Source organism: Capsicum annuum, chromosome 4 (assembly GCF_002878395.1).
Source record: "Capsicum annuum cultivar UCD-10X-F1 chromosome 4, UCD10Xv1.1, whole genome shotgun sequence".
Taxonomy (NCBI): Eukaryota; Viridiplantae; Streptophyta; class Magnoliopsida; order Solanales; family Solanaceae; genus Capsicum; species Capsicum annuum.
This window is the reverse complement of record NC_061114.1, coordinates 223261912-223288930: the sequence shown is the minus strand read 5'-3', so window position 1 is coordinate 223288930 and position 27019 is coordinate 223261912. Positions and strand designations below refer to the sequence as shown.

The following is a 27019-nucleotide window of genomic DNA, read 5'->3' as shown; positions in this document are numbered from 1 at the left end:
AAAACGCTCTCTGATGCAACGATTGACATTGGAACATTCAAGATATCTCTAGCTAATCTTGAAGGCACGGGATATTGTGTTTCATTACTCTTCCACCAATCCAACGTGTTGATCCGTAGTCTGCGATCCTCTTGCGGCAACCGAAGATAATACTTAAGCTCTTCCCGATAAGTTGATGTGTAAGCTCTCTCATCAACACTGTTCTAACAAGGTAAATCATAAAAAGAATCAGGAAAACCACTATGTGCCGGCCTTTTAGAAGATGATGGCTCCTCGGGAAGATGAAGAGCGACAGTTGGAGTGATATGTGTCGGTACAGCTAAATCAACTAAATCAGCATAGTGGTTATATAATTTATCTATGTAAGCATTCTCATCAGCCATAGCCGTCCACAAATCAGGTTGTACTTGTTCAGAATCATTGTTAGTATTTATTTCCAAGTTAGCATAAATAAGAGTACTAAAGTGGCACATAGTATTATATTTTATGCACGGATTTAGCATAGCACTAACCAAGTAAATAGGGAGAATCGAGAAAAAATATTTTTTAAATTTAGTAAATATGGCACTAACAACTTCTTTATAACCTTCTTTATTTTTATATTATTTGAGCAAACCAGAAATATCAGCTATATATGCCAAAATATTACAAACAGTAGGATAATAAGCACCAAAAAATTCAACCGTAGCTATATAAAAATTTTCTAAAAAACTTAACAAGATCATTAATTACAACTCAATCAGAATCATGTAGCATGCAATCAGCAGAATCCACAAATGAACCACAATGTTGGTTAAAAGCTAGCGTAATAAGAACTCTATATTTATAATAAGTTTTAAAAAATCATACGTAGAATTTCATCGAATATCAATTTTTAAGGCATCAATATCGGTGCAAGTCCATTTTATTGACATTTAACTTTATATTCTCTAATTCCTTTTCTTCGATTATTTCCTTGAATAAAACCAACAACAAGACCGATTTTTTCAATATAAAACTCAAAAAACTTAAGACCATCTTTTACAATTAAATTATATATATGACATGCACACTTAATGTAAAAAATTTCAGGTAACGGCGAAGATAGCTTAGATTTTAACTTTGTTATAACAATCTTGTTGGTACAAGCATTATCAAAAGAAATACATAGGATTTTATTTTCGATACCGTAAAATTCTACAACTTTAACAATTGAATCAGCAATAAAATCTTCAGTATGTTTACGATCTTCATCATATAAAAAAGCAAGAATACGTTTTTGCATCACAAAATTACTATCCATCCAGTGACAAGTAACGATTAAATAATCATTTTTATTTACAGTACGACCAAAATCAGAAGTTAGGGACAATCTACATTGAATATTTTTTAACAATGTTGATAAATAAAAATAATATTGTGAATGAAGTCTAAAAATATCAGACCGACAAGTACTTTTAGGAATACCATTAAACATAAGATTATAAATTGCTTGAATATAATGAATAAAGACATCAGAAGAAGGAAAATTAAAAGGCAAACAACCCGTAGCTACCATTTTTGCTATTTCTTTCCGGTCCCTCAATTTATTATACTTCTTAATTACATGACCAGTTGTTGGGTCTCTTCTAGCTTGTGTGGGCCCACCAACAGCCTCACCTCCTTTTGCAATTGGTAACTCTCTTTCGTGAAGATCCTTTATATATCTCGTTAACGTATCCGTACCCCCTTACTTGCCCCCTCTTTTATGCTTATATATTTTTCACAAATATTACATTGCACCTCAATATCTAATATACATTCAAAAAATTTTCATACAATACTGGTGGTTTTACAAGCTCTTAAGGCACGGGGAGGACGGGGAGGGAGATTAACCGATTCAGATCTAACGTTAGCATTTTCTATTGCGGGTGTCTCACCAATATTTTCATCATCTTCATCTAAATTAACCGCATCTACTTCGTTTTCTTCTTCTATACCGTAATTTTCTTGAGTTTCTACATAATTCATATCGTGAGCACCTATACCTATTTTTTTCCCAAAAGGTGTACCAAGCGGTACCGGAGGTGAAGGCACACGGGTATATCTACTACTTGAAGTACCTCTACAGCTTGTAATTCACTTTTTGCTACCACTACCACTTCCGGAAAGAAATTTTTTAACACCTTTAATGGCGAGGTTTCTTAATTTATCCATAATATAAATTAAACTAAAAAAATTCAAAACATAAATATAATAAAATTAAATATTCAACAATTAATACACTAATTAAAAATTAAACATAAGATATGGAACGATAATACCAAATTTTAAAAGTATCCGAAGGTTGCGACTTTAGAAACTTCCACTCGTATTTTGTAATCGCAAAATTAAAAAATTAAAGTGAGCACTTTAGGAATTTAAATATATAGAATATTTGAGAATTGAGAGAGAATGGGATTTGAGAGAATGAAAATTTGTGTGAAAAAAGATTTGAGAGTGTAGGGTATTTATAGAAATTTTTGGGGATTAAAAAAATATTTAAAATGAAAAAAAAAAATTAAAAAGGCCAATTGAGCCGTTCTAAGGGCCCAAACAGTAATACGGTCGTTGGGTCCAACGGTTAACTGGCTCAACGGTCAAATTTTGACCAAATCCGAATTAAGAAAAAAAATATTCAGGCCGATTAACGGCGGGCTTGGATCGGGTTTGGTCTGGGTCGGGTTAATCGGACCCAAACCAAAAAATAACCCAGCTCGGGACCCGATATCCTACAGCCCGTGGGCTGATTGGGCCGGGTCATATCGGACCGAGTTTTCTTAGTGGGTCGGGCTGGGTCGTGTCGGGCCGAGCTGGGCCAGCCCGACCCATTTGACAGGCTTAGGGTGAAGTGTTATTTTGTCACGAAAATACATGTTTAGAAAAGATGCTCAAATGGATATATCAGCATATGGAAAGATCGATAAGATTAGGAGAAAAGTTAAAAAGAATAAGGTGGGAGTAGCCTCTATGACGGACAAGATGAGTGAAGCAAGGTTGAGACGGTTCAGGCCTATGAAGAGAAGTGCACGAATCCATTGATAAGGAAGTTAGAAGTTAGTCATACCAAGTTTCAGGAGAGGTAGGGTAAAGAAAAATTAAGGCATGATACATTTTTAGCTTACAAAGAATATGACCCTAGATAGAAAGATTATGTCGAGAATAAAAAGGCCAAAACCATCGGTGTCCTCCTAAACTTGGCACGATCTTTCACTTAGGCACCTCAATTGGACCATGTTCATTTTAAACACCTCAAGTAGATAAAAGTGTCTTACTTTGACACTTTTTCTCCTGTTGGCAAAATGCGTGTTTCACACGCTGCAGAGGCGCGTCCAAGCTGTTAGAGTTTTTGCCCTGATTTTCTTACTATATTTAAGTTTTAATTTTTCTTAGAAGGAAAATAAAAGTTATCATAATTACTTTTACTTTTCCTGAAAGAAAAAATATAATTCTTTTCCATATTTGGCTGACATCTATAAATAAAAGACCCCCTTCTCATACCATAACACAATAACATCCACAATATAGTCGTTAAAAGAGTCTTTGTTTAGGGAGAGATTTCTCCCAATAAGTTTTAGGATTTTCAATTTTATTTTTAATATGTAGGCCGTTTGGCCAAACCATATTCAATAATATATTTTTAGTTTAATTTTTCATGTGTCTTCTGATTTATGGTATTATGGTTTGCAAACTTTACGCTTCCGCATGACGCCCTCTCAATTTTGAACCCAACAAGTGGTATCAGAGCCTATTGTTCAAAGATCTGATGGTTCAATTGAGGATAGTTTACTATCAAAGTTGCAACAAATTTGATGATAATGAATATATATATCCAAAAGCTACATGTGGAGATAATTGTCAATCATATTTTCAACAATCCTGCTGTTACATATTTGAAAATAAAGCTCACTTTTAACTCTGCAAAAGGGCTCAAATATTTTTAACCCGAAAAGGGCTAATATATTTTTTAATCCCAAAAGCTCCATTTTTAAACATGTCAAACAACAGTAATATATAAAGAATATATATGAAGAACGAAGATCATGCACAAGAAGAAGGAGAATCAAGAATATTTTGAAGAAAATCCAGCCAAAAAGGGGAGATTTGTTAGGGTTTTTGCCCTGATTTTCTTACTATATTTACGTTTTACTTTTTCTTAGAAGAAAAATAAAAGTTACCATAATTACTTTTTAGAGGAAAGGTTTTGGACATCTATAAAAATAAGACCCTCTTCTCATACCATAAACACAATAGCCACAATGTAGTCTTTAAAGTGTCTTTGTTTAGGGGGAGATTTTTTCTCTAATAGTTTTAGGTTTTCTTTTATATTAGATTTTTATATGTAGGCCAATTGACCAAACTATATAATAATCGTGTTTTTAGTTAAAGAACAACTTTAGTTATACCTCATATTCCTTCAATTTAGTCAATTTTTTTATTTTTAAATCTTCAGTTTCATTAATGAAAATTAATCAACACTTCATTGCATGCATTGTACCTACAAAAAATACCATTATTAGCTAGATCTCTCTACGAATCAACGAAAAACCGAATCAAAAGTGAAAAAAAAATTATCGGAGGTTCAATCGGGTTTCAGAATTTGTGGAAATGAGATTTTTTGGGATTTTACCCCCTTAAGTTCTCAAATATGACGTGTAAAGTTATTTCTTCTGTGGTAGGTTATAATTGACTTATAAAATCCACGTGGATTGGTTGACCCACACGCACCTCGGGTTAATTTTAATAAGGGCAAAAAGTGTCAAAGTAAGACACTTTTATCTACTTGAGGTGTTTAAAATGAACATGGTTCAGTTGATGTGCCTAAGTGAAAGATCGTGCCAAATTTAGGGGGACACCTATGAATTTGGCCGAATAAAAAACATGGGCAATACATCAAGCATATGATCCATTGCATTCGTGAATTACATCAAATATGTTATTGTATATCCTCCAAGTTGCATTTCCTTTGTAAATATATCTTTTGTAGCCGTTTGACCATGAAAGGTTTTTACTTTCTTTTGGAAAATTATTTCACATTAGTGAAAAAAGTGAAAATTGTATTTGTTTGGCCGTGAGAATTTCAAATATAATTTCGGAATTGTATTTGGAAAAGTGAAAACAAGATTTACTTGTTTTCATTTTTTTTCACTCATACTTCTCTCACAAAATTCCAAAAATAACTTTAATTTATATTTATGGCCAAACACAATTCCAACTTGAACTTAAATTTCAATTTTAATTCCAACTCCGAAAAATTATGATTTTTATAATCAAATGGGTCTATATAGCTCACATATATAAAATGTAGTGCGTGTTTTATAATGTTTTAAAAATGATTTTAGGGGTACCATTGGAATTCAAGTAATCTCAATAAGATAAACATTTGGTCTTCCACTTTCGACTTCTAAATCAGTGGGCAAAACAAATTTTGATACACACCAAAAATTTCATCAGTCAATTTACAATTCTTAAGGTGCGTGTTTTCCTCGTCCACCATGTCTTTGAAAACTACTACATATATCACTTTGTCAATGTAATAAGTATTAATAATTAACCAAAAAAAAAGTATTAATAACTACTCAATCTGTTTCATAATAAATGAATTGTTGAATTTTGACACACATATTAAGAAAAAATATTAAAAATATAAATTTAATACAACTTTTCATTTTTACCCCAAAAAAAGAAAAAGTTGACCTTGTAATATCTTTTTCAAAAGTTAATTGGTTGTCAAATTATAAGGGTAAATTTGAAAAAAAATTTAATGATTTACTTGTTTTGAAACACCAATAAATACCTCAATAATTCACTTATTCCAAAACGGAGGAAGTATGTTTTTGCCAGATGTTTGTAGCTCCCAGTACTACAAAGTCCAGTCCTTTCAAATTTGTTTGTTATATTTGTGGCCAGTATCATGAAGGATCTATAAAAGTCCAAATAGGATTAGTTTTTGGTACAATACATAAATAGATATTTAAATTTGACCTCAATCTCAATTTGGTCCGCATTGTGTCAGTTGAATACTTTAACTTACAAAATGATTATATGAACACCTCCAGAGCTTAAATGTCACGTTAGTGTCGGGTCTTCACGAGACACGGTGGGGAACAAATTGACGGGTCTACATGTGCACTGTTAAAATTATATCAAATTTGAGTGTCAGTTTAAGTATTATGTTAATTTTCTATATAAAAGGACATTTAGATAAAGATTCTTATCATTTAGGGTGTGTTTGGTATTAACGAAAACATTTTCCAGTTTAGCAGCCACTACAGTAATGTTGATTCAGTCAATACAGTGAAAGTGAATGCTTTTAGCTTCTACTCTATTACTAGTATATATTATCTTGGAAAAGTCTACCATATAGGCTTTGCACCACCCTATATATATACTTTATTTAACTCTTCAGAAAAAAATCATACTGTATTAGTTTGTGCAACAAAAATAAAAATGAAAACCAACACAAAAATACACCTCTATATCTCTGTGTGCCTTTTGCTGATTCTTTTGCCTGCATTTGCATCTTCTACCTTTTTATTTCAGGTACCCAGTAAAGCTAAACTATATATAGATACACAAATGGTGGCGGAGCTAAAATTTTCATTAAAGGAGTTTAAAATATGTAGAAGTAGATGTTGAACATATAGTTCCTATATATACTTCTGAACATCTCAATAAAAATCATAGACTCCGCCACTGCTTGCATGTATAGTGTAACTTTTTGTCGATGAACCCCTTGCTCCCACTTAGCTCCACCCCTGAATACGAGACGGATCCTTTTTTGTGCTGAAATATATATTTATAGTATTATGATATGGATTCTTTTTTTTTTTCCAAGAGAAAATGATCAAAAACTCCCAAACTTTTACCTCAAATTTCAATTACACACTCAATCTTTAAAGATGATCTATTACCCGAACTATTTTAAAGTAAAATTATTATACCCTGAACTAACTATTTTAAAGTGGAATTATTACCCCGAAAACTGACAACCAATTATTTGAAATATGGTATGATGCACGCACTGCCACGTCATTTTTTCCTTTTTTTTTTACTCTAAAAAAATTAATTATTTAACTTTATTAATTTCTTTTTTCTTCCTCAGTTTTCATTTTGCTCAATTTTTTTCTTCAACCAATTTATCTTCTTGGGTCAAAAATAAAATTCTAGAGAAAAAAATGACGGATTAATGAAGTTCTTGAATGATGGATTAATGAAGTTCTTGAATAGCGGATTAATGAAGTTCTTGAATAGCGGATTAGTGAAGTTCTTCAATCCAATTTCATCTTTTTTTGCTCAAGATTGCCATTAATGGTGAATTCTTCCCCATTGTGGAAATTCAAAGTTTTCAGCTTGCCACTAATGACGGATCTTGAGCAAAAATAGAGAAAATCAAAGAAATGGATTGAAAATTATACGTGGGTTGTGTTGGAAATTATATATGGCATTGTGAAAATTCGAAGCTTTGAGCTCGCCATTAATGGTGATCTTAAGCAAAAAAAGAGGAAATCGAAGTTCTTGAATTTTTTCAAGTTTCTTGAATCGGAGTTCCCCAACTTCTTCATTCAAGAATTCATTAATCGGAGAAATCTTATTGTTTCCTTAGTTCAAGTGTTTCTTGGTTTCGATTTCGGAGCAAAAAGAATTTTTTAGTTTCGGAGAAATCCATTAATGAGGAAGATAAGGAACTCCATTAATGAGTTCTTGAATTTTTGTTTTGAAAAAGAGAAGAAGGCATGACATGACAATTAAAATTCATTAAGAAAAAGTAATAATTAAAATATTTATTATATTATTAAAAATAATGATGTGAAAATTAGGAAAAAAAGAATTTAAAGTGAAATGGGATCAACTGACGCGTCCATGAGAAGGTGTAGTCACGTCCAGTGACAGGTTAATAATTGGGGGTAATAAATTCGGTAAAAATAAGTTTAGGGATAATAGATCACCTTGTGTATAGTTGGAATTTCAACTAAAGGTTGGGAGTAATAGATCATTTTCTCTTTTTTTAATAATAAAACAGGGATTTAACTGGGATTCTTCAGGGCAAGATGGAGGATGGTGGAACCATCTTATCAAATTAGTACCAGATTTGGCTGATGCTGGTTTCACTCATGTTTGGCTTCCCCCACCCTCAAATTCCCTTGTAAATCACTCCCAAGGTACTCATACATATTTTCAATTGGCATAATATATAAATAGACACCCAAACTTGCCTCAGCTGGTAAGTAAGTCCTACAACTCGTTCTCACTGTGTCTCTTGGATACTCAGCTCTGACGTGATACATAAATTTTGAAGGTGCCTAGAGGATCAATTTGTACGATGAGTTGTTAACTGACACAGTGGAGATAAGTTGAGGTGTCTAGATGAGCGTAAAACGATTACTTTTGTCTTCAAGGAATAGGGATCATAAGTACTAATATACATTGATTTCAACTGGTCAAGTATTTCCAACGGTGTGTGGACCTTTCATAATTTGCTTGCAAACACTTAATATTTCTCAAATTGACAGGGTATATGCCATCAAGATTGTATGATTTGGATACATCAATTTATGGCAATTCGCGAGAGCTTAAAGCGTTAATTAAGGCGTTTCATGATAAAGGGATCAAATGTCTTGCTGATATAGTTATCAACCATAGATGGGCCGAAAACAAGGACAGTAGAGGAATCAACTGTTTATTTGAAGGCGGCACCCCTGATAATAAGCTGGATTGGGGTCCAAGTTTCATTTGTGGCAATGACACTCAATTTTCTGATGGCAAAGGAAACACGGACACTGGCTTAGATTGGGGAGCTGCACCGGACATTGATCATGTGAATCCGCAAGTACAAAAGGACTTATCCGAATGGATGAATTGGCTCAAGACTGAAATTGGTTTCGATGGTTGGAGATTCGACATGGTCCTAGGATATGCACCTAGGTTCACTAAAATCTACATGGACAATACTAAACCTGATTTTGCTGTTGGAGAGTTCTTCTTGAAATTTAATAACAAACCGGATGGGAAACCGGATTATGATCAGCACAGGAATGATTTAGTTCATTGGGTTCAGAATGCGGGTGGAGTTGTGACAACTTTTGATTTTACGACTAAAGGAATTCTTGGTACTGCTGTTGGCGATACAAGATTTGATTTGTTGAAAGATTCTAAGGGAAATCCTCCAGGGATGATTGGTCTTTTGCCGCAGAATGCTGTGACTTTTATCGATAATCATGATACGTATTCGCAGCAGCAGTGGCCATTCCCTACAAATCCAAATGATAAAGTTACTCAGGGATATGCCTACATTTTAACTCATCCTGGCATTCCATCAGCGGTATGTATATTTCTACATTGCCTACATTTCAACAAGCAAGATTAGGCGCGCCGTATACATATAGAGCTTAAGTTCTACGCGGTAATGGTGTGATGTTACACGACTAAATCACTTACAAAATAATCGCAAGTAAGTCTCTATGATTCGGTTAACTAGGCAAAACGGTAACTAACCTGCTGTCGCAGGCTCAAATTCACTGCTACATCCATCCATATGTCAAATCATGCAGAAGTATTTCTAACGAGGCGAGTTGTTCTTTTGTGTTGTACAGTTCTATGACCATTTCTTCCTGTTCCAAGGGATGAGGAAGCCAATTAAAGATTTGTATGCAGTTAGGAAGAGGAACGGGATTTCATCAACAAGCAAAGTGAGGATTTTGGCAGCTCAAAGTGATTTTTATGTTGCAAACATCGACGACAAAATCATCGTCAAGATTGGACCTGGCAATGTTGGAAATCTTGTTCCATCTAATTTTCAATTGGCAACATCAGGGGTTAACTATGCTGTATGGGAAAAGAAGGCATAAAGTTTATATGGGACTATCCAATCTGAATATTAGTAGTAGCATTAGTGTTAAAGATGCCAGAACTTGGTTGACAACATCCAGAAAAATAAGATATGTTTCTGTGGATCATCATGAATCTCAAAGGAAATTTTTGTGCCTTGTATTGAATTGAATTATATGAATACACTAGGTCCATTCCATTGCACGTTGTAATTACTAGTAAAAGAATTCTTAGATCAAATGATGAAATTTTTATGTCTTTGGCCCCCCCCCACCCCACAAATTAATGGTGTTCTGTAGGGGTGTGCAAAAACAGATTCAACCAATACCCACAATTGATAAAAATGTTATTGGTTTTTTGGTATTGGGTTATTGGGTTATATTACTGATTTTTAAACGGTTTTGTAAATTTTTTTATTGGGATATCGATTTGGTTCCTGTTTAAGGTTTTAGTTAAAGGTTAAACCGATAATCCAATAAATTATATTAAAATTATATTTTGATCCGTAATTATATAATAGTGGCTTTAGATTTTAAATACATACTCTGTTGTTTTTTTGCATTTTATAGTTGTGGTCTTAGTGCTTGTAATTGCGTAAACTTCATGCATGAAAATAGTGTAGAAGAGAGAAAAATAAGAACAATATTTTTTTAAAAATAGAGGATCATTTTCTTATGGATTAAACTGAAAATCAAAACATTATGGAACAAAAATCGATAACGAATAACTTATTGGTGTGATTATCAGTTTAGCGTGTTTACAAACGAAATCAATAAACCGAATCGATAATACACAAAATCGAATCGAACCGGTCGATATGCAACCCTAATTCGCAATCCTCGGTTAAATCGAAATCAAAACATTAAGGACCAAAAATTAATCAACCAAAAATCGATAATGAATATCTTATTAGTTTAATTATCGATTTAGCGTATTTATAAATAAAAACCAATAAATTGAATCGATAATACACAACATTGAACTGAGCCGTACGCAACCTTAATCCGCAATCCTTCAAGTTAATTACTAGCACATAATTATGATACTCCAAATCCGAATAGAAGCGGTGATATTATAGAAGGTATAACTATGATAAATTAAGGTGTATACAGGGGCAGCTCTATTTTACAAGAAAATAGGCGGCCTCCATAGGCCCTCAAATTTGAGGGACCTCATTTTTTACGATAATATATTATAGATTTTTTTTTAAATAAATATTATTTATAGAAAAAATAATTTATTTTTATATAAAAGAAAAGAATTATTAGAAATTCATAGATCGAAAATATTATGTCTCAAGAAAGATTAATCCATTAATTATATTATTACTTAAAAAAGAATAATTAAAAAAAATTAATTATATAATTTTGAAAATAGAGTTAGTAAAAATTGAGACACCCCGTGTGTGTATGCTTACTTTATTTCTCCATTATAGTTAGTAAAAAGAGAGGTTTGATTGTGTTTTTTATTTCTTTTGGTAAACAGGGTTTGATTGTTTATATTCTTTTCGTTTTACCTTGTTTTTCTGCTCTCCACTCCCCTTCAAAGTATGATAAGGAAGCTACAATTTCCATGGATAACCGAAAAGGAGGAAATATGGATTCGAAGATACTTGGACATGGGCACTGTGATGCTCATGTCTATGAAGAAGAAGAGGCAGACCGTAGAATATCAACAGGCAATGCTGAGTTGGAAAAGGCTGAGCAACGAATGAAACAGGCTGGGATTGACAAGATTCTTGGTGAAGGGTCAATGGAAGATGCAGTTGTGTCGCCGTCGAAGAAGAAGGATGACAAAGGAAAAGTGGCAGATAGAAAACAGCAGCAGATGATAGAGAGAATTAAAAAGATTAAGGAAGTTGAAGAAAGGAAGAAGAAGGATGAAGAGGAGAGGTTAAGGAAGGAAGAGGAAGAACGGCGTCGACAAGAAGAAGTAGAAAGAATTGAAGAGGAGAAGAGGCGATTGAAAAAGGAGAGGGAGAAGGAAAAGATGTTGAGAAAGAAACAGGAAGGGAAACTGCTTACGGGAAAGCAAAAAGAAGAAGCGCGAAGATTAGAAGCAATGAGAAAGCAATTTCTCGCTAGTGGTAAAGGGGCTTTTGCCACTCAAAGTTGATGAAAGTAGAAAAGAGGGAACCAAACGGCCCGTTTACCAAACAAAGAGGACAAAGCCACAAGCTCGGACTAATGGTGGAGTCGAGGAAGAGTCACAAGTGCAAGAGAATCAGCAGGACATTGTCTTTGAGGTTGAAGCAAACGGAGTTGAAGAAGATGAGGAATGGGATGCGAAAAGTACTTGGGATGCTACCGATCTTAATATCCCTGGAAAGACTGCTTCCGAAGAAGAAGAAGAGATAGATTCAGATATTAAGGAGACAATGTCAGCTGCTAGTGATGCAGCTCCAACAATCCCCGAGAACATAGAGCCGGAGGTTGGAGTTTCAGAAGAAACTAGTGGCCGAAGTGAATATAATCTTCGGTCTCCTATTTGCTGTATAATGGGACATGTGGACACCGGTAAAACCAAGCTTCTTGACTGCATACGAGGCACTAATGTTCAAGAAGGCGAAGCTGGAGGGATCACGCAGCAGATAGGTGCAACTTATTTTCCTGCTGAGAATATACGCAAGCGAACTAAGGAACTGAAAGCAGATGCCAATCTGAAGGTCCCTGGATTGTTGTTCATTGACACACCTGGACACGAGTCTTTCACGAATCTGAGATCTCGAGGTTCAGGTTTATGTGATATGGCAATTTTGGTTGTAGACATTATGCACGGGTTAGAAAGGCAGACAGTCGAGTCACTTAAATCTTCTAAAGATGAGGAATACAAACTTTGTTATTGCTTTGAACAAGGTAGATAGGCTTTATGGATGGAAAGCGTGCGAAAATGCATCTATAATGAAGGCGATGAAGCAGCAGTCCAGAGATGTTCAGTCTGAATTTCGTATGAGGCTTACTCAGGTCGTTACCGAGTTCAAGGAGCAAGGTATAAATACGGAATTATACTATAAAAGCAGAGATATGGGAAAGGGTACTTTTAGCATTGTACCAACTAGTGCAATCAGTGGTGAAGGGATTCCGGACTTATTGTTGTTACTGGTCCAATGGACAGCAAAGACTATGGCTGAGAGACTTACATACAATGTACTGTTTTGGAGGTTAAGGTTGTTGAAGGTCATGGAACAACCATTGATGTGATACTGGTCAATGGTGTGCTCCATGACGGAGATCAAATAGTAGTTTGTGGCATGCAGGGCCCAATTGTCACCTCAATCCGATCGTTATTGACTCCTGACGCAATGAAGGAACTTCGAGTAAAGGGATCATATGAGCATCATAAAGAAATCAAGGCTGTGCAGGGGATAAAGATTACTGCTCAGGGGCTTGAGCATGCCATTGCTGGTACTAGTTTATATGTTGTGGGGCCTGATGATGACATGGAAGGCATCAAAGAAGCAGTTAAGGGAGATATGAGGTCGGTGATGAGCAGGGTCGATAAATGTGGTGAGGGCGTTTACGTTCAAGCTTCTACACGCGGATCACTAGAAGCTTTACTTGAATTCTTGAAGACTCCTGAAGTAAACATACCTGTCAGTGGAATTGGCATAGGCAACGTGCACAAAAAGGATGCGACGATAGCTAGTGTCATGCTTGAGAAGAAGAAAGAGTATGCAACAATCTTGGCCTTCGATGTGAGGATAGCACAAGATGCAAAGGAACTCGCAGATAAAGTTGGCGTAAAAATTTATACCGCTGATATTATTTATCACCTATTCAATCAGTTTAAGGCCTACATTGACAATCTCAAGGAAGAAAAAAAGAAGTTAGTAGCTGAAGAAGTAGTCTTCCCCTGTAAGCTCAAGATCATACCTAATTGCGTCTTCAACAAGAAGGATCCAATTGTCTTAGGAGTTGAAGTTCTTGAGGGCATTGCCAAGGTCGGGACTCCAATATGCATTCAACAGAGTCTCGTAGATATTGGTCGGATTGCGTCCATAATGAATAAGGATAAGTCTGTTGACTCCGCCAAGAAAGGACAGCAGGTATCTATTAAGATAATTGGGTCTAACACTGAGAAACAACAAAAAATGTTTGGCAGGCACTTTCAATTGGAAGGTGAGCTTGTTAGCAAAATCTCAAGAAGATCTATTGACATTCTCAAAGCCAACTACCGGAATGACTTGTCCGTTGAAGATTGGAAGCTAGTTGTGAAACAGAAGGCCATATTCAACATGCAATGAGACTTTTTCTCAAAGCTTTTTTGCAAGTAGATTTAGCCTGTTGACTAGATAGTTACCAGTTATATTCATAAACCAATAAGTTCTGTTTACTTATCGAAATGCTATTCTAGTTTATTTATCTTCGCAAGTAGATTTGTCTTGTGAACTAGACTATTTCTTAAGACCGATTTGTGTTTCTAGCTGTCCAACTTCAGTAAGTATAGTTTGGTGCTTGGAATGAGTATGGCTAAAGCAAATTTCTTATACATTGAGTTTTAAGGCTAAGTATCTATCTAACTTCGTTTTGTTTATTAAGGTGTTTTAAATAGCTAAGACATATTTGAATGGTATTATTCTCCAGAACAGCTGGAAAACCGAGGTTTATGGTAATCGTAAGTTCAAGATGTCTCGTGCATTTTCTGAATTACTTTCTACATGTTAAGCATCCATATATAACCAAGGTGCTGGTTCTCTCATTTGGACATAGGTGATTCCTTCAGAGAGTGGCTATAAATAGTGGCATTTGTATGTGCAGGTTATTTGCAGTAGCAGTGAGTTTTATTTGTTATGTTTGAAAGGATAAACTCTTTCGTCAATGTATCAGCTACCTGATCGAGGGAACTAACATAACCAACCTCAAGGTATCAGGGCAATCAGCCCAGTCTGCATCAGTAAAATCATTAACAGGAATGCTGGCGATGCAATCCGCTAGTCATTGTTCCCTTCAAGGCCTGAAAAATACACGCTTCAAGGCCTGAAAATGACAGAGTAAGGAAATGCATAAACTGGAATAGCCTGTCAACACAAAAGGACACATCTGAACGGGTGATCGAGATGTATTGCAGCGCACCAGCGAGACTGCGATACAAGGCTGGATCATTAAATGATTCACTACCTGTCTTAAAGAACTGCAAGCCACCAACCATGGGTGTCCATATAGGCTTTTCTCCTTCCATATTTGCACGTTGCAGGACGCCACGAGTATACTTTGACTGAGAGAGTACCAAACTGTGTCAGTATAATGCACTTCAACTCCCGGAACCTAGTGTTTCAAGGGATGAGCATTTCTTCCTGTTTCAAGGGACGAGGAAACCAATTAAAGATTTGTATACATTTAGGAAGAGGAACGGGATTTCATCAACCAGTAAAGTGAGGATTTTGGCAGCTCACATTAATCTTTTTGTGCAAACATTTATGACAAAATCATCGTCAAGATTGGACCTGGGAATGCTGGAAATCTTGTTCCGTCTAATTTTCAATTGGCAAGATCAGGGGTTGACTATGCTGTATGGGAAAAGAAGGCATAAAGCTTATATGGGACTATCCAATATGAACAATAGTACTAGCATTAGTGTTAAGACACTTAGAACTTGGTTGAATTTCGTTGACAACATGCAAATGAACACTAGAAAAATAAAATATGCTTTTGTGAGTCTCAGAAGAAATTTTTGTGTAATATATTGAACTATATGAATACATTGGCTACATTCAATTGCACATTGTAATTACTAGCAAAAATTTCATAGATCAAATGACAATATTTTTATGCCTTTTGCTCCCATACAGCATAGTCTTGTCCAGAAGTTGCCACCTGATAATCGGATGGGATAAGACTTCCGAGATCAGTTTTAGGACCAAGCTTGACAATAACCTTCTCATCAATCATTGCTACATAAAGATCAGAATCTGCAAGCTACTTGTCTCAGAAATCCCATTCCTCTTCCTAATAGAGGACAACATTGAAATTTCGTCTTTCAATCCAAAATCAAAGAAATGGTCATAAAACTGCAACCAAAAGTCACTACAACAGCGGAAGTTTACTTTGTTACAAAACTGAACTTTATTAGAAATGCATCGATGGGAAGGAAAAAATTACCACTCAGGGAACCCCTGGATGAGTAAGAATATACGCATATCCTTGTATAACTTTGTCTGAAGGGAATGGCCGCATATGTTGTGTGGAACCAGTATCATGATTATCAATAAAAGTCACAGCATTTTGAGGCAAAATACCAATCAAACCAGGAGGTTTTCCATCTGAATCTTTCAATCTCCCTAAATTCCCTTGAATAGCATCTTGTAAAATCCCTTTAGTTGGGAAATGAACCACCAGCATTTTGAACCCAATTAGCTATTGCATCTCTATTAGTATCCCAGTATTCACCAACTGCAAAATCCGGGGACGTGTTTTGCATAAAAATCTTGGTGATACTAGGGGCATACCCCTTAACAAAATTGAATCGTCAACCATCAAATCCAATATCAGATTTAAGCCAATTCATCCAATCTGATAACTCTTTTGTTTAGATGATCGATATCAGAAGCACCTCCAAAGTCCTCACCGGTATCATCATTTCCAGTGCCATCAGAATATTGTGTGTCGCCTTTGCAAATCATATTTGGGCCCCAATCAAGACTGTCATCAGACGTTCCCCCTTCAAAAATGCAGTATATTCCTCTACTATCTTGTTTATCAGCACGTGTGGTTTATTACTATATCAGCAACAGCTTTGATCCCTTCCCCATTTAAAGCCTTAATAATATCTTTCAGTTGTTGCTCGTTCCCAAACTTGGACAAATCTAATTCATACAATCTTTGTGGCATGTATCCTGCAACAAAAATTTGTCCGTCATAACATATACAAAATAGAATAGGTGATCTAAACCCAAAAAATGCGGGGACATAAATTAAAAAAAATTACCAAACATGAGTAATTCCGGCTTTAGCCAGGTCCGGAACTAAGTTGATGAGAGAGTTGTACCATCCACCTTCCTTGTTCCTGGATTCCCAATTGAACCCCTAACAAATTAGTATTAAACAAGAACAAACAAATTACTCAGCTATATAGTACATGTGATTTAACGTAGACGATATACAGTTCGATACATGAGGGGAACAAAGGGCACCTGAAACAACAATGTTGGAGCTACAAATATAGGAAAAGGAGAAAGAACTAAACAAAGAGTAAGAATAAGAGAATTCATTGTTACTTGTCTTGTGTTGTGTTAATTGTAGGATGAATAGAAAAGATTAGCAAGAAGCTCTCTATTTATTATGTTTTGGCACAAAAATGTTGAATACATTTCTTGCCTTCAATTATGAATAATCCAGTCAAACTATGCATTTTAAAGTTGTTGCCTCCAATAAGAATCTCTTGGATTATGAGTTAATGCAAAATCCAATCCTAATATGCATTTTAAAGTTGTTGCTTCAAATCAAATTATGCAGTAAAGTTGTTATCTACAGAAGAAGTCTTTCGGTACGTGGCGTGGGATAAAGATAATAATCTTGGGATAAAATTTGAGATTAACTTTGTTACCTATTTGGCTTGAAGTATTAGCTAATCCCAAAATTATTTAATTCCATATAGAAGATGGTTTGTAATGGGTATTATTTAGTCCTAGAATTACTTCAGTGTGGGTAAATTATCCTATATTTAAGATGAGATAAATTTCATGGGATATCCTTAATTTATCTATCACATTCCACTTATCAAACAACCCGCTACAGAATAAGTGAAATATTAATAGAACTGGATGCTAGAGACAGTAAATTTCATCGGTGGTCATTTGAACTAAGCATCCTGCATTCGCGCAGGGTCCAGGTGAGGGGCGCAAGTGTGACCTGATCCTGTAATTACACTGTTAATACATAAAACTTCATAATAAATAAACTGTTACGTTGTTGCTGCTTCGTCTTCTTCAGGCTTAAGTTGAGCTTTACCAAAGTGTAACTTCGTATCTAAAGATTTAAACGTTTGAAAAGTTGAAGTTTTTAAATTCAAATGTTTGACTATGAAGTTAGGCTCTACCGAAGCATAAAGTAAGACAACATAATGTCTAAATTCAGTGCTAGACTTTAGATATTGATGGAATGGAACCAATCGTAATAGGGAATTGCATATAATTTCTTGAAATTTTTGCCTTGATAAATGTGATGCGAACATAAATTACATTTTCAATCATATGACACTATTTTGTCCATGGTCACTTTTTGTGTGGTAAATAAATGGTGATATTTTCGAAGAGCAACAACAATATGTAAATATACAAAAGTATAGAATGTGGAGGATATTTTTGTAAATAAATAATATTTTTAAAGAAATATAGTAATGTCGATTGTTTTTAATATATCGAATCAAACACTAGATAAGAAATAAGCCCAATACTACTAATTTAAATATTACTAATACATCCAATTCAATACTATCCTTATATATCATGGGTCAATGACTATAAGGAACCAACAACTCTCTCTTTTTAAACAACCTATATCCTCCACACTTAATCAGCATTTGATAGATTATCCAACTCCGAGCAATCCTAGTTTGGTGTGAGGTGTAAGGATAAATAATTCAATAAGGAACTATTTTAAACCATGTTTGGTGTGAGATATTAGTTGGTGCTGAAATTATTTATTCCACCATTTATACTACAGTGATGAAATAACTAATCCCAAAATTAATTATATCGGGATAACTCTTTCCAACCAAACGATCCGTAATATTAGTTGAACCAGCAGATCAATATGCTTTGTTTGGCAATGCGAATAAGTATTTTCTTATTAAGTAATTTTTTAAAGACACAATTATCCTTTTACCCTTATTATTCTTACTTAATTAAAAAAAAATATTAACATATTTTTTGACAAAAGAATAATTTAATAAATTTTACCGACGTTTCCTTTATCTTAAAACTCATGGGGGCGTTAAAGGGACTATTTACCCAGTTGGTCCGTGTGTTCCAGTACGCATCCATTGACCGGACGCTCTCTGCTGCCATTCCGTCGGCGACCGGCGATCGATAATTAGTTTCAGCAGTTCGTTGGATAATTCATTATTAGAGATTAAACTAGTTGGAAATTTACTGTTCAATTTCAGCAGTTCCTTGGATAATTAGGATTTGACAGCCACCATTTTGGACGTGTGGTTAGGATGTCGTTCATGAAAGGTGATTTGCTAAACAGAACGAGAAGGCTTGTCAAAGGTTTAGCCAAGGCTGAACCTCTCTGGCTCAAAGCAATGGAGGAGTCAGTACTCTTATACTCCTTTCCTTTCGTCATTCTTTATTTCACTCTCTTCCCATTTTCTTCAACTAATGGGTGTGTTCGTTCGGTATGAAGAAAATATTACTTATTTTTTTGTGTTGTGTAAGCAAAAAGTATTAGTGGTAGGGGGAGGGTTGGTGAGTATGAGGAGTTTTGGAGAGTGCCAGGATACAGACAATTGCTTTCCCTTTGTATATTAGATTAAACATTTTCTTCCATAAAATGAACTTATCCTTTGTCCAACCGACCCTCTATCTAAAAAAGCTTAAAATGCTAGAAAATGGACAGTTTTATTTATCTTCAACTTCACGTGTAGCTTGATTCTTTTCCTTGGGCCAACAACCTAGTCCTGTACTTAAGATTCTCCGTGCTCTAATACTATATTGAAATGTGTGTATTCCCTTGTCTGAAAGCTTACCCAAATTTTAAATTTTAAGCTTACAGCATGATTGATAAAAAGAAAAAAGAATTACGTTCGCTACAGTTTTCCCTGAAGAGTTTGTTAGAATTATCCATGTTTTCTGGGGGTAATTTTACTGTTATGTGTATCCATTCCGCCTTGGAGTATGAAAATATGCCTGTAATGCTGGTTACTGCTTGAAATTTTTGTTTCTAGGGCACCACCTGCAACATTTCCTCGTGCTGAGAACAAACTGCAACCCATCAGTCTACCCGAGGATGTCTACGTCAAGAAGTTCTTCCAGAAGCACCCAGAGTCTAAACACGAGGACACTATTAAGTATGACTTTTAACCTGTTCATGCTTCTTAGTACGTCTTGTTTGATTTCCGATCATCTGACAGTAGTGTTCCAACGTTCTCTGATAGTAAACTATCCTTGAGGTGTAAGCTGTGTTGTATTTTTGATCCTTTAGTTTTGAGTCTTAACAGTTCGTTTTTGTAGACTTCAATTTTAAAAGGATATCGTGCAAAATGTTGCATGCCGAGGAAACAAGTGGAAAAGGTGCATCACCATTCTAATTTGGTGGTAGCCAGATCTCAAATCCTCCTCGGAAAGCACCTTAGCAACTGCCAATTCATCCAAAAGGTCAACACTGGGAATGGGAAACTTATCCTTTATTGTGAATTGATTAAGCTCCATGTAGTTCACACACAACCTCCATGAACCATCCTTCTTCCAACCAAGTACATAATATGATACTAAATACTATATTGGAAACTGAAAATTATTTAGGTCTCAGCACATCTTTTGTTGTGCAGTTGAGAATAGAATCAGTGTATTATCGTTATTTTCCAATTGGAAAACTTAGTTCTCAATGTTTTCGCACAGTCGAGGCTTTATTATTTTTTTCTTCTATAATTTTGACAGAATTTCTGGATTTGATCCTCCTCCAGCCAGAGTTTTCGGGTGGCGAGTGCTCGAGTTAAAGGAGCAGGGGGTCAATGAAGAGGAAGCTATTGCTGTTGCTGATGTATGTATCTCGTCTTTCTAGATTTGAATCCGTGGAGGTTCAATAATCTCTAGGATCTCTCTTTTATGAACTTTGTCTTTTTATTGCTATAGATGGAATATCGAGCTGAAAAGAAAGGGAAAAAGAAAGCATATTCTCGATTGAAGAAGATTGCTCGACTTCAAGGGAGGAAACCACCTCCCAATCCATATCCAAGTGCTATCAAGGAGATACAAGCTGAAGAAAGGCCGTTTGTGCGTGATCGTTTCTATAACCGAGATATTCTTAAAATTGTGGAGAAACTGAAAGAGGAGAGGCAAGCGGAGTTGCAAGACAGACGTGGAGGGGGCTGGTAAATGGACATGGTCTTTTTCTAATAGTTTTTCTTTTCGCCTTTTTGATGCTGAAATTGTTTATCTTTGACATGTTTAGATCTTTGTCCAAGTGGTTATACTTGGTAATGTTATGATATCCTTTTCTCATGTACTAGAAAAAACTCCACTTCTGGTTTACGTAGTAGACTTGGAGTTCATATTCCAATGAAATTTGGAAAATAAGTGAGTATTATCTCTTGCCAATGTTAGACAAGCTTTGCAAGTATCGTTTTGTTTTCGACATATCAATTTTTTTTAATCTAATTACTCCATTTATTAATATTCAAGTAGTTCTGTGTACTTTTTATTGCCTTTTTCCTTCAAGGTAGGTTATCCTTGCCTTCTTGCCCCACAAATGTGTTGATGAATATTTGCAGGTCTAAGACAATGTATGGATATCACATATTGTGATAGCACATTCATGCTTGAACCAACTTGCATATAAATATGTTTTAAGGATCTACATGCTTCCTACTTTTACTTCTCTACACATTCAACTCCTTTATCTACCGTGGCTAGTGTAATTCGTACTTCTTGTTTCTTTGTATGTTTTCTTTTTTTGGAAACCTAGCCTCTGCCCTTCGGGTGAGCACTTTGGAAAAAGAGAGAGAACTAAACAAAGAGAAAGAATAAGAGAATTCATTGTTACTTGTGTTGTGTTGTGTTAATTGTAGGATGAGTAGAAAAGATTGGCAAAAAGCTCAACTTACAATGTTTTGGCATAAAAATGTTGAGACTTCTCTTGCCTTCAATTATGAGTAACCAAATCCAGTCAAACTATGCATTTTAAAGTTGTTGCCTTCATTAAGAATCTTTTGGATTATGAGTTAATGTAAAATAATCCAATCCAAATATTCATTTTAAAGTTGTTGCTTCCAATCAAATTATGCAGTAAAGTTGTTATCTACAGAAGGTATTTTGGTACGTGGCGTGAGATAAGGATAATAATCTTGGGATAAAATTTGAGATTAACTTTGTTCCATATTTTGCTTGAGGTATTTGCTAATCCCAAAATTATTCAATTCCATATAGAAAATGGTTTGTAATGAGTATTATTTAATCCTAGAATTATTTTAGGATGGGTAAGTTATCCTATATATAAGATGAGATAAATCTCATGGATATCCTTATCTATCACATCTCACTTACCAAACGACCCATAGCAGAAAAAGTGAAATATTAACTGAACTTGATGCAAGAGAGTAATTTCAAGAAAGGTTCCAATAATATCTTGAATATTTTTACCTTCATTATGTGTCTGCAATATAAATTACATTTTCAATCATATGACCATTTTGTCCATGGTTACTTTTTGTATTTGTAAATTAATGGTGAAGGTTTCTAAGTGCAACACCAATATGTTAATGCCTTTTTCTCCCATACAGCATAGTCTTGTCCAGAAGTTGCCACCTGATAATTATGTGGAATAAGATTTCCAAGATCAAGTTTTGGTCCAATTTTGACAATAATTTTCTGATCAATCATTGCTATGTATAGATCAGAATCAGAAGCCATGATCTGCACATTACTTGTTGAAGAAATCCCATTCCTCTTCCTAATAGAGATTAGTGCTGAAATTCCATCCTTCAGTCCCCAATCAAAGAAATGGTCATAAAACTGCAACCAAAAACAAGAATTTAACTCCCCAGCTATACATAAACAACAAAAGTAACACTGCCTCAATTGGATCAAGTTACGGTCAGCTATATGTGTCATATTCTGTATGGCATAATACATAAACACACACTCAAACTTGGCCTCACCCGGCAAGTAAGCATTCCAACTTTGAGAGTGTATGCCTGAACACCTCAACTTGGTCGCCGCTGGCAACTAAACTCTCCAACTTGCTCCTACCGTGTCTCATGGACAACCGACGGTGACGTATTTTGGAGGTGCCTAGATGATCATTTTGTAAGTTGAGCTGACGTGTCCCGATGTGTATGCTCAAAGTTGGAGTGCTTACTTGCTAGTTAAAGCTAAGTTTTAGTGTTTGTTTATGTATTATGAGAATCAATCATTGGTTAGCTAGTTTTATATTTTCTGTCAGCCTACTACTGAGACCGGCAATGTGAGCAAACTCACACAGGCCGAGTTCCTCAACTTCCATGGAAACGAATATAAATTTGTTGTAAAATAGACACAACACGAAATGCATAGTAAGAATTTGGTGAGGAAGGAATGTATTTTTTACCACTGATGGAATTCCTGGATGAGTGAGGATGTATGCATATCCTTGCATAACTTTGTCTGAAGGGAAAGGCCACATCTTTTGTGTCGATCCAGTATCGTGATTATCGATAAAAGTCACAGCATTTTGAGGCAAAACACCTATCATTCCTGGAGGTTTTCCATTGGAATCCTTCAATCTCCATAACTCTCCTTGAACCGCGGCTTGAAGAATTCCCTTCGTTGTGAAATCAAAGGCTGTTACAGCCCCACCGCCATTCTGAACCCAACTAACTAGCTCATTTCTATGGTTGTCCTGGTTATACTCCGGTTTTCCGTCCTGACCATAAGCAAGAGAGTTCCAAAACTCACCAACTGCAAAATCCGGGGATGTTTTTCCCATATAAATCTTGGTGATGCTAGGTGCATATCCCCTAACAAAATCGAAACGCCAACCATCAAATCCAACTTCAGATTTCAGCCAATTCATCCAGTCTGATAACTCTTTCTGCACTCTGGTATTAAGATGATCGATATCAGGGGCAGGTTCAAAGTCCAAACCGGTGTCTAGATTCCCCGTGCCATCAGAATATTGCGTGTCGTCCTTGCAAATCATATGGGGGCCCCAATCAAGACGGTCATCAGGCGTCCCTCCTTCAAAGATGCAGTATATGCCCCTGCTATCTTTTTTATCGGCGGTTCTATGATTGATCACTATATCAGCAACGGATTTGATCGTGTGGTCATGTAAAGCCTTAATAAGAGTTTTCAGTTCTTGCTGATTCCCAAACTTGGACGCATCCAAGTCATACAATCTTCCTGGCATATAACCTGGCATAAAAGATGGCATAATCCTTCAAGTAAATCCCATTTAGTGTGGGAATTCTTTTCAACATTTATAGGACAATTGGTTCAAACTCTAGTCTAACAATTGAACATGAATAGTACTCTTTTTTTTTTTTTTTTAATAAGTTGTGGTGTTTGGGCCAACTTACATGTATCTCAACCAAGGGCAACCAATAGGCAGGCTGGGCTGGAAAACGATCTGAATAAATTAAAAAGGATATGGTCCTCTCAAAAGTTACTCCGGCTGAAATAAGCTAGAAAAAGGATCAATAACCCAATTCGTTCAATTCTACAAAGTTTTTTATAATTTATTTAAGAAACTAATAAAACTATTTTTTTCATTATGACACATATCAAATAAACCAATGTCGTTTTGAAAATTTTTTGATAAAGTTTCTGTGGATCAGTTTGAGCGGTGCATATCAGCCCAGTTTTATGGATTGAGCTGAAATGGACCGAGCTAATAGAAGGATCATTGTTTTCTAGTAGGCTAATTTTGTCAGCCCCAGCCTCTACTAAATTTTGAACTCTGGTCTTCCCTGGTTAATTTGGCTTCATTGACCACTAGGTCACAATCACACTGTTGAGTGCGACGCAAATACTAACTGTATCCACAGATTCAATAATAAAAGATTACAACTTCATATGTTAAAGGAGAAAAGTTACCTTGAGGAGACACAGAGTGAGATGAAGGTGGTAACCAAACATGAGTAACTCCAGCTTTAGCCAAGTCAGGAACTAAATTAATGAGAGAATTGTACCATCCACCTTGCTTTTTACTCGATTCCCAATTGAACCCCTAACAAATAAAAACAACAGAGAAGCTACACTTTTTAATGAATATATGAGCAAGTACATAAAAACAAAGATACCTAGCACTCCGGTGCACAAAGCATCCCGCGTTTAGCAAGGTCCGGAGGTAAAAATTTGAAGAAAGTTTCTTGGGAATACCTGGAACAATACGGTCGGAGAAGCAAAGATAGGAAGAATGAATGAGAGAATTAAACAAAGAGGAATAAGAGAATTCATTGTTCTGTTGTGTTGTGTTGACTCCAGGTTCAGGATGAGGAACAAAAGATGGGCAAAGAAACTCTATTTAAATTGTGTTTTAGAGACACAAGAATTGACTTTTTTGAAACGTACACACACTGGGATACAAGATTAACCAATCTATTGTGCCTGGAAATTTCTCAATGGTCTCTCAGCAACAACATAATCAGAATAATCTCATAAGTGAGGTCTGAGAAGAATAATGTGTACATAACTTTATTGTTTCCGATAAACACTCTGACTCAATGTAAGAATATTGGATAGTCACTATATTTTGTATCAATAAGTCACTCAAGTTTTTGGATTTCGTCTTTCTCAAAGTGTTGTCCACAGATAGAAAAGTTTTCAACGTTTAAGTTAATTTGGTCATTTTTCTTCTAGACTAGGATGGTAGACGTACAAGACACGGGAGTTGAATTTAGAGTGTGTATATATATATATACAATTTTTGTTCGTACTAATATATAGTTTGAGCCGAAAACACTAGTATATTCGTAGGGTCATGGACCGCATCCAATGGAAAATCACATTGCATATACAATGCAAATGTATTATTTGCACCGAACTGCCCTTCTATTATTAAGCTGCATACAACAGATCCTTCGTCGTGGTGGTAGAAATTTTATTGCACCCACCCGACTGCCCCTTTGTGCACTTTTTATGTCCACCGTTGGTTGTGGGCCAGATGAAAAGATGTGTTGGTGCTATAACAAATATGCATTTGAAAAATGGAAAGTTTTCACATTACCCAGATATTGTTCTAGGTGGCTTCCTGAATGATGAGGACGGCCAGATAACAATTCAATAACATCATGAAATAAAGAAAGAAAAATAGCAAGTTGATAGAGTTTAGATTAATGACTGGAAAGCTTTGCCATTTCTGCTTCCTTTCAATGACAATCAAATGTTACTGTGATGATCATTGACAGTGATCTGGAAGGCGCGAACCGATAAAAGAGCATCTTACATAAATAAAGCTAGTAGTAATTCACTGGATAATTTCCCTATATAGTAATTCATGTTTTCATAATTGCCTATAAATATAATATCACTCAATTATCCCTATTTTTCTTAAAAATACTTGACACTTCAAAAAACGTTTTTCTTTCCTAGTTTATATGACATGTCATTAATTTTTTTTTTATATATATATATAAGATATAAGAAATAGATCTATTTAACTTATCAAACTTATTTAACTAAAATTTGGTCTTATTTCCTTTTTTTAAAAAATACACATGATATATTTATTATTGAAGAACAATTTAATTATATACTTTAAATTTTATATTTATTTTGTCTTTCTTACAAAAATAAAATATAAATTATATTTATTCTTTATTCGATGTGAGAAAAATTACATCACATGATAAGCATATTAGATAATCACACAACTCAAAGAAAAATAATTCCTCTGATAATGCAATACACATTACTCATCAATGAAGTAGTTGATGTGTCCAAGTATATACATAAAACTAAAGGATGCTTAAAATTTTGCAATCTGCATACAACAACAACAACAACATACCCAGTATATTCCCACCTAATAGGGTTTGGGGAGGGTAGAGTATACACAGACCATACCACTACCTCAAGAGAAGTAGAGAGGTTGTTTCTGATAAACCCCCGACTTAAAACCAATAACAGTATAAACAACAAGTGATCTACATACGAATTAAAATTTTCAGGTGATAATTACCTTTAAAATTTTTCTATTGAATTTTGCTTGACAAAAAAAAATTCTAAAATTTTCTCCTTCAAATTTTATTTTATAGAAAAATTTGTAGGTTTTCCATTAAATTAGTTTGGTTGAAAAACTTGAGAATTAGATTACTGATAAATTCTTTTGTAATTTTTTTAGATTTTTCTTGTAGTTTATAAGATGTAGATTTGAATAAATGAACTTGAAGAGTTAAATAGATTTATAATTAAGAAAATAAAAGATTTTAACAACAATAATAAAAAATTTTAACAACATGGCATGTCAAGTATTAGAGTATAGGATTTTTAAGTGTTAAATATTTTTTGAGGGAAAAAAAGAATAGTTGGGTGATATTCTTGTCCTAAAAGAAACAA

General features: G+C 35.0%; 4 protein-coding genes and 1 pseudogene across 7 annotated transcripts; 3 read left to right on the top strand and 2 right to left on the bottom strand.

Moving 5' to 3' along the window:
• The first annotated feature begins 6392 nt into the window (after positions 1 to 6392).
• Positions 6393 to 10029, top strand: LOC107867838 (alpha-amylase). 3 transcript variants are annotated; one of them, XM_016714285.2, is made up of 4 exons: positions 6393 to 6540; positions 8021 to 8159; positions 8511 to 9319; positions 9591 to 10029. In XM_016714285.2, exons 1-4 carry the CDS (start codon positions 6448 to 6450, stop codon positions 9843 to 9845), a joined length of 1296 nt encoding a protein of 431 aa, XP_016569771.1. In that variant the 5' UTR covers positions 6393 to 6447; the 3' UTR covers positions 9846 to 10029. The 3 variants fall into 3 exon arrangements, with proteins under 3 accessions (XP_016569771.1, XP_047267117.1, XP_047267116.1); XM_047411161.1 differs by lacking the exon at positions 8021 to 8159 and having other exon boundaries at positions 6427 to 6540; XM_047411160.1 differs by having other exon boundaries at positions 6427 to 6540; positions 6836 to 9319.
• Positions 10030 to 11111: 1082 nt separating this feature from the next.
• Positions 11112 to 16657, top strand: LOC107868871 (eukaryotic translation initiation factor 5B-like). Its single transcript, XM_016715491.2, is given in 4 exon segments — positions 11112 to 11927; positions 11929 to 12628; positions 12630 to 12954; positions 12957 to 16657. Coding segments are annotated over 4 exon segments (2667 nt in total). The 5' UTR covers positions 11112 to 11397; the 3' UTR covers positions 14069 to 16657.
• On the bottom strand, positions 15591 to 17039 carry LOC107869666 (annotated as a pseudogene).
• Positions 17040 to 18702: 1663 nt separating this feature from the next.
• LOC107867837 lies at positions 18703 to 21121 on the top strand. 2 transcript variants are annotated; one of them, XM_016714284.2, is made up of 4 exons: positions 18703 to 19076; positions 19711 to 19833; positions 20423 to 20525; positions 20618 to 21121. In XM_016714284.2, the coding sequence occupies exons 1-4, from the start codon at positions 18982 to 18984 to the stop codon at positions 20858 to 20860; spliced, it is 564 nt and encodes a 187-aa protein (XP_016569770.2). In that variant the 5' UTR covers positions 18703 to 18981; the 3' UTR covers positions 20861 to 21121. The 2 variants fall into 2 exon arrangements, with proteins under 2 accessions (XP_016569770.2, XP_047267115.1); XM_047411159.1 differs by lacking the exon at positions 18703 to 19076 and adding an exon at positions 19119 to 19484.
• A 963-nt stretch (positions 21122 to 22084) lies between these two features.
• On the bottom strand, positions 22085 to 25744 carry LOC107867836 (alpha-amylase). Its single transcript, XM_016714283.2, has 4 exons — positions 24842 to 25744; positions 24557 to 24689; positions 23070 to 23875; positions 22085 to 22495 (listed from the first exon to the last, which is right to left on the bottom strand). The coding sequence occupies exons 1-4, from the start codon at positions 24917 to 24919 to the stop codon at positions 22220 to 22222; spliced, it is 1293 nt and encodes a 430-aa protein (XP_016569769.2). The 5' UTR covers positions 24920 to 25744; the 3' UTR covers positions 22085 to 22219.
• Positions 25745 to 27019: the final 1275 nt, after the last annotated feature.